Genomic DNA, 14,690 nt, shown 5'->3' with positions numbered 1-14,690 from the left:
GCACCTGGAAGCACCTCTCCTTCCAAAGCGGGACTCTTAGAGCATCGCAGGAACGAGCCCGGCTCTGCGGTGCATGGCCGGCGGGTGGGCGAAGACCCCAGGACTGGGCTTCTGGCACAGGTATCTGTATTTTTCATTCTATTATTTCCCACGAGTCAGACACAGTAAGCCTGCAGGGCTTGCCAGGAGATAACCACACGCGTTAGTTCCCGGAACAGGCAGATAGCGTGCGCCCCAGGCTGGCTCTTTTCCAGCCAGTTCTCTGAGTGGAGGTCTCTGTCGACTGGCATGTTGTCGTCTCGTGTCAGTGATTTCCGGTCATGGTTAAGTCCACATCCCAAGGTGGGGAAAACAGCCTCCTCCTCAGGGAACATCCTCCCTGCCTTGTCTCCCTGGACATCACTGAATCTGTCTTTCAAGTTTCTGATGGATTCAAAAGGCATCGCCTCCAGGAAGCCTCTTTCCAGCTTATCTATAGAAGGTAGTAGGAATTTGGCTTCGTGCTGTTTTCCTGAAATGTTGTGATAATTAGCTTTAACAGATTGTACTAAAGTTATTTATAAGGAAGTCTATTTTCTCCTTTGGAATGTGAGTTCCTCAAGGGTAAAACCTGAGTACTGCTCAACTCCAGTTCTTCAAGATACAAAACAGTGCCCAGCGGAGCACAGATCTGCAACACAGGCTTACGAATGAGTGAGTGAGTGAGCGAATCAATGAGTGAGAGAGTGAGCTTTGTAGCCACGCACTTTTCAGGAACAGTTGTGGGGATCAGTCTCCAGCCACAGATCGCTCCCCAGCGGACTGGCTTTAGGATGAAGGGCAATCCCATGTCCTGTCTCCTCCTACAACTCTCAGGACACCCCCACATGCAAACAAATGCTAGTGGGGTTGAACTAATGCAAAATATCACTTTTTACTACCAACTAGAAACTTAACATGTTAACGGACTGTAGACAAAATAAATTCTTCAAATAACATACTAGTGGTTACATACAGATTTGGTGTCCCAAGACCTCCGAACACAGCAACACACGTGCCAAAAAAAAAACAAAAACAGTCAAGTGCTTTCCAGCGGAATTGCCAGGCGAGCTCATCTCTCAGTCCCGGGAAGGGTAGAAGCAGGAAGCCGCGGCTTGCTGCTCCTCTAATGCACCTGCTCCTCTAACGCACCTGCTCATCTAATGTACCGGCAGCTACAGCCTGCGGGCGGCAGGCGCTGGGTGAAGGGAAGCTCGGGCTATGTGACTCCTTCAGCTCGGGGAAGGCTGTTCACCTGCTCACACAGTAAGGAGCTGAAAAGGTATCTTTGTGGCCTGAAAGATTTCATGGGACTTTGGGATGACTCGTGGGCAGTTTGTCTACCAGGTCAGGGGCCATGTGGTGCCCTGCAACATGGCTGTTTAACGTCGCAGCAGCCACACTCTGCAGAGGGGAGGGGTCTGCCTCAACCCTCCGCTGTTCTGGCTGATTTCTGTCCTGACACTCAGAGGCTCAGAGGAGCTGCAAAGCTGCCGCCTCCTCGGTGTCTCCCACGTCTCATGGGTTCATGACATTCCTGCTTCACTCTCCTGTTCCTCCTCATCCCAGCCCAGAGAGTCACAGAGCGGTCCACACTCCATTCCACAGCTCTTTCTAGGTAAGAGAGTTGCTTTTAGCCAACCTGATAGATATAATTTTTGAAGCAATTCCACGACTGATTCAACTCACAAAAGGGCCACATTGTCGCACATGGCAGGAGGAATGACAAATCGTTCCTCGGAGGGGGATGGAATTTTAAATTAAAAAATACATTCTAGAGTTTATGCCTACGAATACGTATCCTCTGGTTGTGTGACCTTGAGAGGACGGAAATGAGCCCAAAGGATTCCACTTAATATGGCAAAACAAAGAAAAATAAATGGTCGTTTGAACTGCGAGCATCTCATCTGGGGCTTTTAAGAGAGCAGCGCGATGCACCCTGGGCTTTTAACAACCACAGAACGGATCTCCGGACTTACACTGGACCGCGCGTGGGATCCCCAGGGGAGCCACTTACTGACAGAATATTCTTCATGGTGATCACGAAGACGTTGTACGCGATCAGCCAGTCCCAGTAGCGCAGGATCACCCTGATGGGCCTCAGCAGCAGGTCGCCCCCGAAGAGCAGGAAGTAGAAGCAGGCCAGCAGGTAGCCCATGCAGAAGACGCTGATCCTGGTGGTGCCGGTGATGAAGACAACGGTGAGCACGAGCCAGAACAGGTAGCTGAAGACGACCACCTTGGACATATCCAGGTACGACCTGGAAGCGACACCGGGCTGTGGAGGGGCGGCCCCACGCACCACCACGCAGGGCCTGCCAGGGCGTCTCGCCCGGGAAGGGAGCAGGGCTGCGCGGTCCACCTGCCTCCACCTGGAAGCTGTGAGCCCTGCGTTCGCCCATCACCACACGCTGCCTGGTCTACGGGAGGCCCCGCCCTGGCAGGGACGGACGGGGAGGTCACGGGAAAACACCGTGCATGTGTTTAACATCATCAAATTTAGGCCTAACCTCCCACAGGCAGCCAGCTTTTCTGCCTACCACCAAGTACTCAGAGGCCCTCTCTGTCTTCCTAAGGAGCCAGAAAGACTCATGCAGCCGAGGAAATTCCATGACACAGACACTTCCCAGAGCAAGAGGGCGGCGGAGAATGGATTCCTGCCCATGAACTGGGAGTGAGCAGAGGACAACAAACAGGTTCCACCTGGGATGACCAGCTCTCCTTCAGATGAGAAGTCACCCCGACAGCAGACACACAGCTCCAGGCTCTGACCGACACTCCCTCCGCACCGCCCGGGGCCAGTTAAGGGCCCTGTGGTGGGGGCCGGCCCTCCACTGTGACCTCCTGACAGGAGGTGAGGCCGCCACAAGGGCCTGTGACCTGCTGCAGCAGAAGCAGCTGCTGGGGGTCCCGGGCCTGGGACATTGGCTGACAGAAGCCATGCTTCCAGGCTGCGCCCCACCTGCATTTGCTTAATCAGAGCGAATGCGGAGGTTTCGCTTTGGTTCTCTTTCCTGGTTTGAGGAGAAGTGCCGAAGAACCAGTAACAGGCCAGATATTCGATACACGACGTGGCATTTTGTGGGACTTAATAAGGAATCCTTCCACCAAACACGTGCCACGCTGTCCAGCGTCGCTGGGGAATCAGTCGTACCTTAGAGGCCCAGTGTCAGGCAAGCGAACTTTGGAGCTTCACTGTTTTTAAAGTAAAATACTCAACATTTTAACATGTTTGCATGAGTTTTGTCATGAAATACACCACACTCATCCGCACATGAAGGAGAGCGACTAAGACGCTGTGTCTTGGCATCCCAGCACCGCACAGGTGGAGCGAGGGGCGCGGCGCAGGCGCGGTACCTGACGGCCCCAGGACTCCCACCCCCAGGCGTGCAGCATGAAACTGGGCGAGGGCGTATTTGAGTGAGAGTGTGTTTGTGTGCACGTGCGTGTGTGTGAGCGCGCTGTGTGTTTCCATGCGTTTCCCCTCCTTGCCTGCAGCTGCTAATCCCACCTCCAGGAGCCCCAGGCCTCTGCTCCTCTGGCCCGACTGCTTTGGGTTCAGAACTCAGCAAGCTGAGCTTGAGAGAATGACAGGGAGACACCAAGCCAGCACGCTTTGGGGAGGGGCCTCGGGGACCTGGGGCAGGGAGTGACCCTGTGTCTGTCCTGGGGTAAAGGGGCAGCTGGCTGCTCTCCGGAGCAGCCGAGGGGTGTCCAGGGAGGACGGAGGCTGATCGGGAAGTCGGCTTCCAGAGGGCTGTGCCGTCCTGCCCCGAGGCCGCTCAGTTTCCTGTGTGTGTACTGGGAGAGAATGGGGCGGGGGAGGGCTACCTGCAGTGGACGAAGTCCGGGACAGGGTTGTGCTGGCTGAAGGCAGCGGCGTCCAGGCTCACGCAGATCTCCACGTTGTCCCCCGCCATGACGCGCACGGCGGCCTTGTTCTCATCCTCGAAGGTCTGCCGCTGCAGGGAGGCACACAGGAGCAGCAGGAAGTCGTCTGGCGAGACAGCAGTGGGGGATGAGCCCCTCCCCGCCCTCTGGGCGTCAGGAGGGCTGTAGGCAGCGCCCCGCCCCCGCCACCCACACGGGGGTGCGGGAGGGGCCGCAGGCGCCCAGTGCTCGGGGGGCCGTCCCAGGACCCTGTCCACCCATCAGAGAGTGAAGGCATCAGGGGCTGAGATGGGTCTTCTGCGACCTGCCACCCGACAACGTCTGCGGGCAGGTACCCTCCCCAGGCCTGGAGGGGCCGTTGAGCAGTCTCACTCCTCTTCCTCTCTTTACAAGCCCAGGACGCAGACGTCCGGCCTTCTCTGTCCTCTCCACCCGCACTGCACCTGTAACCAAAGACCTCCCAGGACACGCACTTACAGACGAGGAACACGGGGTTGGGCCGCACGATGAAGTCTGGGAAGTACAGCCACTTGACGATGTTGTCGTTGAAGCTGGCGCCCTTGAACCTCCAGGGGTAATCTGGAGGGCGGGGGGAGAGGTCAGGGCCCGTGCCCCCATTCACAGGGGCGCCCCCTTCCCCCACCCCCTCCCGCGGCACCGCTCACCCCGGCAGGGCGCGGGCGGGATGCCGATGCACACAAAGTACTGGAAGGTGATGATGCAGGCCAGGAAGCAGCAGTACTTGGGCCAGATCTCTGCGATGGCCTTCCTTCGGCGTCGGTACAAGACGGCGATCAGCCAGCAGGCATGAATCATGGCGTAGAAATCCATCCGCTGGACCGATCACGTTAACTGACATGAGGAAACAGGTCTGTGTGAGGATGAGAAGAGGCAGAGAGTCGGGTTTACAGGGAAGGGGAGTGGGGTCAGGGGTGCGCCCTGAGTGGGCGGGGGACCTGCGCTCCCGCCGTTTGCCTGCTCTGCCTCTTTGGGGGCGTCTTCGCCACTAAGACAGAGGGCTGGACACAGGGCTTCCACCGGGAAGACTGACCAGGTCACGGTGACTAAGAACCACGTTGAGTGGCGGAGAGGATGGCGGCTGTGAGCTCTCCTGAAGCATCCCTGTTCCAAATACACTCCCCAGGGACAGGCCCACCACCACATCAGGTCAGAACGGCCGGCCGAGGCCCCACATTCAGAATGCGCAAAACGGCCACTTGGGCGTTTGTAAGACCAGAGGTCCAGGGGCCAACCTCACACCGCAGAGCAGCGGAACCGGCACCTGGTCCTGGAAAGATTCAACCCAGGCCAGGCCAACCCTTTGGTGGAGCCTCCTCCCTGGGCCCGAGGAGACAGAGATCAGGGTGTGGAGATATGCAAGGAAGCCCCAGGGTCTGTCCCCGACCCAGCCCTGCAAAGCAGCTACTAGAATTTTCACCAAAAAGAGAAAGAAAACAGGTGAGCAAGGAAACCCACCTCCAGCCCAAACTTGTAGAAGAAGTAGTTGATAAAATACTTGGCACAGCTGACCAGCCCATCGTCCAGGTGGTGTCTGGTGACGTCGTGGAAGATGGTCTTAGACACAGGGGCGGTGAGGTTGTTCCGGCCCCGGTAGTACTCCTGATGGCGGTAGACGGTGACCTCGAAGGCTAGGATGGCCAGCATCAGCAGGTTGTTCTGCAAGCCAGAAACAGCGGGGCTGAGGCCGTGCGCCGCCACGCAGTCACCTAAAGCAGCCCGGCTCTGAACTGCCTGGACGTCTAAAAGGACAGCGCTGTGTAAAATCCTGCCTCCATAAAATACAGTCCTGGACTCAAGGCTCGCTCTCCCTGTCTATGGTCACAAGGGTGGAGTTGCGTGTAATGCGCCAAGCAGGCTGGTTTCCTCACTAACAGGATCTACAATGCCCAGACCGAAGACGGGCGATGGCCCTTCCTGCTCCTGGGAAGTACACACCTGCACAGGAAGCAGTGCCCTGGGACCTCGGGGGTGGGGTGGGGTGGGCGGGCCAACCTTCTGTGCAACTAAAAGCGAGAAACACCTGTACAGTGATCTACAGGGACCCCCTGGGAGACAGACTGAGCTGGAGGACGGGGCTTCACATTAGAGGGGAAATTTTTGAGCTCCTCCAAAATCTGGCTGGGAAGAGCAGTGGATGGGAAAATGTGTGGATTATACCGTAGAATAATAATGGTGGTAATGATGATAATAAGGACACAGTTAACCTTCATGTGCCAGACACTACTCTGGTCACCCTCTTCAGATCCAAGCTGGTTTTATCCTTGCACCTTTTAATGGCAGACATTGTTCCTACTTTACCAACAGTCTCTGCCACGTGAGATGAAAGCTATGCAAAGGAAAATGAGATGTCTAGTACACCTTAAGATCCCAGGAGCTGAGAACACGTGTTAAGCACACGGCCAGCACGGCCCAGCAGAGCGCGCTGTGGCTCACGGGAACCGCACCGCCGCCCCTTGTTTGTTGCAGCTACTTGCAGTCAAAATCCTCTTTTCACAGATATGCTCTTTCTATCTAATTTCCTCCAAACCCCACATACGCCCTTTGTTAGACTCTGTAAAGAATGAGAATTTACAGAGCAAAAGATCGCTCATAATGCCACCCCTCCTTCTCAAATAATCGCTGGTGACCATTTGGTATGATTTACACAATTTCTTCTTTGTGTCTAAAGGGGATGGTAGGTGTGGCGTTTTGAAGTTTGCTTTTTCCCCTCCAACTCGGCAGCATGTCTTGGGCACCTTTCGGTGTCTGATGTTGTCTCTGCTGCAACCTTTGAGAACGTTCCAGTGACCAAATTTGTCATGCTTTATTCAATTAATCTCAGACCACTGGATGAATCTCTTTTCAGGGCAATGCAATACTGCTCTGAATATTCAGTCATTTGTGCTGCAGGTGACTGCAAACGCCACGTAAGAGGGTGAGGTTACTATACGGGTGAGACTGGGTCCCCAGGGAAAGGGTCCAGACGTTAACCCCGCAGAGACAGACTCAGGAGGATGAGGCCAAACTTTACCCGCAGGTAGACAAGCAAAGGGGAAGACTTCCTCAGGCCGACCCACTCGGCGGGGTCGATGGGGGCGCTGTAGAGCAGGGACTTGTTCAGCTGCTGGAGGGGTATGTTCGTTTGGTTTTCATTTGGCTGAAAAGAGACAGGGGAGTAAGAAGTGGCGCCTCCGCTCAGGCGAGTTCAGACTCGTCTCCTGCGGCCCTGTGCACAGGCACGTGCCGGGTGGGGCGGGGACCCCGACTCGAGGGGGAAACCCCAGCTTCGGAAGAGACCAGGGCCCAGGCTCCACCCCTGCGGCCCAGCTGACTCGGGCCCAACAGCCCATGCCTGGGGACGTGGGTTCCCCAGTCAGCAAGTCCCCCCAAGTCTTTGAGGCTCACCAAGGAGCAGTTAACAGAAAAGTTCTCAGGTTTGATGGTTTGCAGCTGGTACAACATCTTGCAGACGATGATCACACACGTCCAGACCGTGCAGACGCTCGAAGCCAGACGGCGCAGCTTGGCGTACGGCAGAGCAAAAGCCCAAGAAATCAGAAATACGTAGTTGAATAGAGACACCTGGGGACAAAAATACGTAATATAGCTCGACATCTACAAAATGTGGCAACTTGATTTGTCCGGCTCCACTCGGTGAATCAAACTGACTGAGTTCCCAGGCCACGCCCTTGGGGCCAAGAGACTTGCCCGGAGCAGAGACAGGTTGTAGCCGGAGGACGTCTACTAACGTGGCCCCGGGCAACGCAGAGGCTCCTGGGACCAGACCCACAAGGGGTCCTCGGCCTAACCTGGAGCACTGGGAAGCATCCCCTGGAAGAGGCAACACCTGCACCGGCCCTTGAAGGGTGCCTGAAGTTAGCCAGGCCAACAGAGGGAGAAGGGCGTTCCAGGTAAAGGATGTACAGGCGGAGGCAGGAGCGCAGGAAGCAGCGTGGTGGGGGCAGGTGACCCCAAGCAACTGGTGATTTTGGAGTTGGCAGTACTGAGCCACAGCAGAAGGTGAGGCTGGAGGTGCAGCTGGGGGCCGTGTTTCCGCGGCCCTTTAAGTCCTGTGCATGGGCCCCTGTGCAGGCAGCAGAGCCACAAAGGGCTTTACACTGGGGAACCCCAAGGAAAGATGGCATTTCATTTAGACTGCGTCACTGAAGAGCGCAGGTGCGTCTGCGGGCTGGGCCCGAGGTCAGGAGACCAGCTCACACACCCTGCAGTCGTCCAGGAGGACAGTGACAGGGCGACGCCAGGCCAGCGCAGCAGAGGTGGGAGGTGAAGTCAGCTGGCTTGAGGTGGCCGGGGGTAGGGGTGAAGGAGGACGCACAGGGACGCCTCCCAGGGTCTGACTGGGGCACCAGTGCCCCCAGAGGAGGGGCGTCCGCGTCGGAGACAGGACCTGGGGTGGGGCAGCTGCAAGGAGGGAAGGGGTCAGCCTGTGAGTGTGTTTATCCATCAGGGGAGACGCCCACTCATCTCCAAGCCTTCCTCACGGCTCACAGTCCCTTGAACGGTCTGGAGGCACCACCATCTCACTCAGCCCTGGAAAATCCTCACTTACTCTCAATATTGTCACCCTCGTCTCTGGATATGGCTAAACCGAGGTCACAGAAACATTCCGTGCTATCAGGGGGAGTAACTGCGAGCATGCGGCTGGTAAAACTGAACGTGTGTCCAGCACAGGCGCTCACGGAGCTGCGCGTCCCGGCCTGGCTCGCGGGGCTGCGAAACCAGCAACACGGCAGCTCCACGCTGGTGGCAGTTCTGCGGTGCGTTACCTGCTTGCCTCCAGGACAAGGCAGTGCCGTGAGCACTAAGCGCAGAGGCTTTAGGGGAGAAGAGCCGCCTTTCAGAGCTGCTCGAGGATGAAAGCACTGCTGGAGGAGGACTGGCCCGCCCACTACAGAGACGCCACAACACGACAAGTAGCAAACGTGGAAGGCGCTTTGGGACACTCGAGGCCGAGGTCCTGCCCAGCGGTCACTTGGAGAGATGGGGCTGGAGTTCCAGACGCACGACCCGCTGCACGGGGACGGCACGCGGGACACAGGAGCTCCGGCCGCCACCCACGGAGCATGCAGAGTCAGAGGAGGGGATGCGGACAGAGCCCGAAGGCCCCCGAGCAAAGCTGGTGACCAGAGAGGAAGGGGCCTGGAAAGTGCGGGTTCGGAAACCAGAGAGGGGAGCGCTGCGAGGACGAGGGTCACCAGGATCCACTGTCACAGAGAAGCAAGCAGGATCAGCGTGGACAGGCCCGGTCAGGGGGGCTTCTGTCTTTTATCGCTTTCCAAACAGGAAAACTGGGGCTCAGGGAAGGTCCCAACCACTGTGGTCCTTCACGCAGTGGTTGGCTGTGGTCTCCTCGCGCCCCCGATGATGAGAATCTCACGGAATGTACGTTAAAGAAAATGGCAGATACCGGGGGCCCTGAGGTCTGTCCCCCTTCCCAGGACGCTGTCCTCCGCTTTACTGAGCGCCTAGTGTGTGCCCGTCTCAGACCCTGGTGCCCCGATGTGCTGGGAATTACACCTGAAAAGTCAGGGAGACCCGGGGAAGGGAGGCGGCGCGGCGCTGCCTGTGAGGCTGGAAGGACGCCGATGTTCACTTGCCTCTTTCACGGACACCCAGACGACGTACGAGGACACGATCTTGACAATGTGCAGCTCCAGGACCCACCACAGGGACGCCTGCAGCCTGTGGAAGCACTCCAGGAACTTCAGGAACAGCACCGTCAGCCGGTCGGTCACCAGGTGCCACTTGTTCCTCAGATCTGCAACGCAGGGAACGCACCCAGCAACGCAAAGGGGGCGTGTGTGTGCGTGCGCGCACAATTATTATTTAGAGCTTATCTCGTGTTGTTCCGACTGTAATGAGAAACTGCAAGACAACCAGAGTGGACGAATCCAAGAGCCTCGATCTGGCGGAAGGGGGCCCACGGATCCCACCGTGAGGACACGGACGTCACGCGCTGACACGGAGACACCACAGCACTGCTATCACGCACCTTCTTATTACATTTATGTGAAAAACAGTGTCGACTTTATTTACCGTTGAGGCTGAGGGATATAATTCCCTAATTTACCCCAAATATTAAGTAGCTGAGCTCCCTCTAAATGACACTTTTCTTGCCAAAACAGTGCTCCCGTACGTGCCAGTCCCCTTCCTGGGGCTTAACAAGGGGGCAGGCAAGGCGCCAGCCCTCCCCCGCCACCCGGGAAGAGCCTGAGAGTGGACCCTGGTTCTGGGCCTGAACCCCCGGCCACAGCCCACCAAGTGCGCCCAGACTCACCCCAGTGACAGCTTTTAATCAAATTAGTTGTTTTCCGCTTTCTACCTTGTGTATTTCTACCTTATTATGTTGCAGCCTTGGCCCAGGCTTCTGCCCGGAAGGTCAGTCTGGGTTCCCTGGAAGGAAAGCCCCACGGGGCCTTCCAGGACTAGCATGCCCCCCTCCTCGCAGACAGAAGCTCACAGCCCTGCACAACCAGCACGCCCTGCCCCCTGCGGACAGAAGCTCACGGCCCTGCACGGGCTGAGACTGGGGTCCCTGTGTGCAGTGGCTTCCTGATGCGGCTGGGGTGGCGCCGCAGTGACGGCCTTGGTTCTGAAAGTTTGCCAGGCTTTACTCATTCACAGAGTGACTCGGGTGGCAGGTCAGCGCGAGGGTCAGGCCCTACCTGGGCACGCTTCAGAGGCGGGGGTGGCAGGTACGGAGGGAGCAGGTGCGGCCCAAGTTAGGGTGAGACGTCACTGTAAGTAAAGCTCGCACTTGCCTTCGGGCAGCGAGACAGGCCTGGTCCCGAGCCCTCGGCCCCCAGGGCTCACGCTTCTCCGCTGGAGGAGGACACATCGCGCAGCGCAGGGGGCGCTTCTGGGTGAAGGGCCAGCCCTGGGAGGAGCCTGCCTCTGGGAGGGACCGTCCGCACACAGCGCCGGGGCAGCGAATGACCGTCACAGCCCCAGAGCGTCACCCCAAAGGCTATGCTCTCCAGTTCTCCCAAACTTCCTGGAAGCTAATAGACTAAAGGAAGCTACGCAGGATCCCGTGGGCCCTTCTGGGGACAGAACCCCGCGTGTCCCCCGCCTCTCGTTTGTAGAAAAGCATTAGCCCCCTAGGCCTTCCCTGGGCCCCAGGAGCGAGCTAAGCAGAGAAGGGGGGACACGCAGACACGAGCGAAGACAGGCAAGCACAATGGTTCAGCCTTGAAACAAAGCCAAGGACCTGGTTTCTCCTTCCCAGGGGCTGCAGGTCACACCCTGAGCTGCACCCTTGATTCGTTCTGCAGGCGCTGAAACCCCCGCCAGGTGGAGACGCTGGCTGCACGCTGACCCCCAGCACGCGGACCCCAGACTGCTTGGAGCCCGAAGGGTAATGATGTCACCTCCCAGTTACCTCAACACCAGCCTATGAGAAGGTCCACGGACTGACGTGCACCGGTAACCTTCTCCCCGACCTCGCCTTTAAAACCCTTCCCTGAAAGCCACCGGGCAGCTGGGTCTTCTAAGCACGAGCTGCCCGCTCGCCCCGCTTGGCGCCGCAGTGAATGCGCTTCCCTTCACCACAGCCTGCGTCCAGCGCACGCTCGTTTCACCCACTCGGGGCAAGTTTCACTCCCGCCGCCCGTCAGCCAGCACCCGCTAGCGGGCAGCTCACCTGACGCCTCCTCCTCCTCGTCCTCGTCGTCCTCATCCTCGCTGTCTTTGCCGGGCTCACTCTTCTTGGCCTTGGCGGGGCAGCCCCCCGGCTTCCCCTCCCCAGGCCCAGCCAGCGGCTTGGTGTCCGCCGACCCCAGGCGGGCGGTCAGGTTCATCATGGCGAGGTCGGGGAGGCTTCCCTCGGGGTGGGCCAGTCTGCCGGCAGAGAGCAGGGAGTCAGGGCACGAGGGGCTTGGGACACGCGAGCGAGGGGCTCGTGGAGGAGGACAGACGAAATGGAAATCAGTGCACGACACGGCCTGGCAGGTGGGCTTGCGAGCGTCTAGGCGCTTTTTTACTTTTTAAAGCTCTTTCTAAAAATGAACTGTCAATTTGGTGAGGTTCGGTTAGCTTTTCCAATTCAGGTTCGAGTGATTAGTCGGTCATGAGAGCTATCGACACCTAAACTTGACATTTCCCCGCAGGAGAAAATGGTCAGAGTTTAGGCCGCAGAAGCATGAAATGGCGTCATGTGAGCTAGCATTTCATGGCTTCACAGGGGGACTTACTCATTTTGGTGGATTGGTAATTTTTTCTTGATGCTGCTCAAAGTAATTGAAGTGGAAAGGAAAAAGAGGAGATGAGAACAGAAGAATTATAAGGAGAGTCAGAGATCACACATCATGCTACAGATCATCACTATCGCGCTCCTGTGTGCGGCTGCAGCAGGCCTCCGCCCAGCACATCCCGGGGCAGGTGCGGACAGCGTGCTCCGGCTGGGGGCCCTGCGCTCGGCAGCCGGCCTGAGATGGACGCGGCTGCAGTTGTAGAGGACAGGACACTCAGACCGTGGGGGCAAATCACGTCATGCTTTTCAAGGAAGGCAGCAAACCACCCCGCAGCAATCAAGTCAATCGCATTTGAAAGAGGATTTCCTAACCTCTCAGGTAACAGGGCATTTCCAGCAGCCTTGGCACAGGCCGCTCCCATCCTGCCACCACCTGAAGCAGACGCAGCGGAGGCTGGCGCTGGCAGGGGTGAGGAGCCTGCCTCCCGCCCCCACCCGAGGGCAGGATGCCAGCGGCTGGACCCGGGTCCTGAGAGGAGGCTGCGAGCCCCGCCCGGGGCGGGGGCTACAGCCTCGGGGGGGGCCTGGGCGGCGGCTCGCGTTCCATGGGTAGTAACAAGCCTGCTCTTGCTTGACCTTTTATTTTAAGTATATTTTTTCATTCACATTCAAACAAGCGTCTGAGGGAACATTTGTGGGTAGTGAAGCAGGCGTTAGGAGACGGTCTGGTTTCTCCACCTGCGATAATTAACCCACACGTCACGGCCTGGCTGTCACAGGGTGGACACTGAGTAATGTCACTGTGTTTGTGCAAGTGTGGGCTCCGAGTAAGTTAATTAACCTTTCCGGAATTTACCTTTTTTTTAAAACAAAATGAGGACGTCTGGGTGGATAAAAATCTTAAGGTCACGTGCAACTTGCTGGTTTCACATTTACAATACCTGTGATGTTGAGTGACTATCGTAGTGAATTTGTAATAAACCCACAGACTTTCAGACAGCTCGTCCTTCCAGAGTAATTCTCTTTAACAGGGTGCCAAGCAGGTAATTGCGGAACGTCGGAAACGGGCTGTTAATCTGATGAGGAGAGGACGTTCTGAGGGTGACAGAAGACATCGCGCTGGGGTGCGCTTTGCTTGCTCAGGCCAGAAGGCTTGCCCTCCGCCTCTGGGAAGGCTCCCCACTCCTGAAGCTGCAGTCCCGCATCTTCTCCAGCAGGCCTGCTCATCAGACCTCAGGGACCTCGTCTCCTGCCCTGTGTTGTCAGGAGTCCCACATGTTGAAAGATACCGAGGTGGCAGTCAGGTGCTGCACACCTGTCGGTATTTCTGTGTTCCCTTCCGGGCTTGCTGGGGAAGGCACCTTACAAGCGAGAAGACACTTCCCTTATGACAGGAATGTGCAGCTTGTAGTGCGGAAGTACCGCCATTTCTGACGTCTACCTGGACGCTACCGGGACTGGAGACTGACAAGAAAACCACTGTCCAGTAATGAGCGCAGAGATGAGGCTGTTCCTATAGCCGCCACTTTGGCTGCGCAACGAAACGTCCTCCGGCAATGGGGCCCCGAAAGTGCCGGGCGGACGGAGGGGAGGCTGCTGACCGCAGGAATGAGCATTCGAGTACACCTCTTGGAAGGAAGTCCAGGAGGTGCACTTCTGGAAACCTGTCCCAGGTGCCAGGGGTCTGGGACTAGATGGAGGTGGGGGGGGGGGCGGGGGGGGGCTTCTGGGCCTGAAGTGCTTCCTCTCTGACATCCTCCTCACGAGAAAACAGTGGCACGATGCCCGTGGGAGCTGGGACACCCGAGCTCGCCAGCTTGCAAAGCAGGACAAAAAAAGAAAAAAGAGGAAGGGGGGGCGTGTATGGTGCTGTCACTTGCCTAGGAGTCTGCGAACTTCATGGAGAACACCCGAGTGCATGAAACGTGTACAAATGGAAGTATTTTCAATGCATGATTGGATTTTATTCCTTTAAAAAGACACTGTGTGAGTCCTGCCATCTTCCTGCCGTTTTCTTTCACTTTTATCTCAGCGTGTTTCACAGGCCACACAAAACGGTGTGAAAAGCGGGCCCTCGCGAATCAGAAAGACTGAGACTCAAGCCTCAGCCAGGCATCGGACCCGCCGGGGGCCTGGCCAAGCTCCTGATCGGGTCTTTTAGGTCTCAGTTTGCTGAGCCGTAACGTGGAAGGGCAGTGCTTACTTCCCAGGAAGCTGCGAAAAGGAAGGTGATTTCCGCCCAGCGCTTAACAGGGGAGCACTCGTGGGGCAAGGAACCCTCTGCTCGTGACGGGTCGTCTTTGCTCTTTGACAGTCTGTGTCCCCCTTTCCCACAGAGGCAGCAGGTGGAGCTGGAGGGACCACACGGCACAGCCACAGCAGGTGGGGGGTGCGCCACACTTGGGCCGTGCGTCTGCCCGCAGCAGACCCCTTAGCAGGCCTGGGGCTGGACACGGCCCTTCAGAAGAACTGGGCAGACGTTTCTTCCTCGGGACTCTGTGTCTGACAGTCTCAACGCCGGGCCCCCTGCCGGCAGCGGTCACCTCCCTCGCGGCCCGGCTGAGCCCGG

General features: G+C 57.5%; 1 protein-coding gene across 1 annotated transcript in view; it reads right to left on the bottom strand.

Annotated features, from left to right (window-relative positions):
- Positions 1–14,690, bottom strand: part of PIEZO2 (piezo type mechanosensitive ion channel component 2) — a 280,908-nt gene that overhangs the window by 54,583 nt on the left and 211,635 nt on the right. The window contains 10 exon segments of the mRNA XM_032467129.1: positions 2,036–2,279; positions 3,850–4,015; positions 4,387–4,488; positions 4,575–4,746; positions 4,748–4,780; positions 5,386–5,586; positions 6,941–7,066; positions 7,315–7,491; positions 9,528–9,688; positions 11,573–11,769. Coding sequence (XP_032323020.1) covers positions 2,036–2,279; positions 3,850–4,015; positions 4,387–4,488; positions 4,575–4,746; positions 4,748–4,780; positions 5,386–5,586; positions 6,941–7,066; positions 7,315–7,491; positions 9,528–9,688; positions 11,573–11,769 — 1,579 coding nt within the window.

The sequence above is a fragment of the Camelus ferus genome, chromosome 24 (genome assembly GCF_009834535.1).
Source record: "Camelus ferus isolate YT-003-E chromosome 24, BCGSAC_Cfer_1.0, whole genome shotgun sequence".
NCBI lineage: Eukaryota > Metazoa > Chordata > Mammalia > Artiodactyla > Camelidae > Camelus > Camelus ferus.
This window is presented reverse-complemented; position numbering and strand designations above follow the sequence as displayed.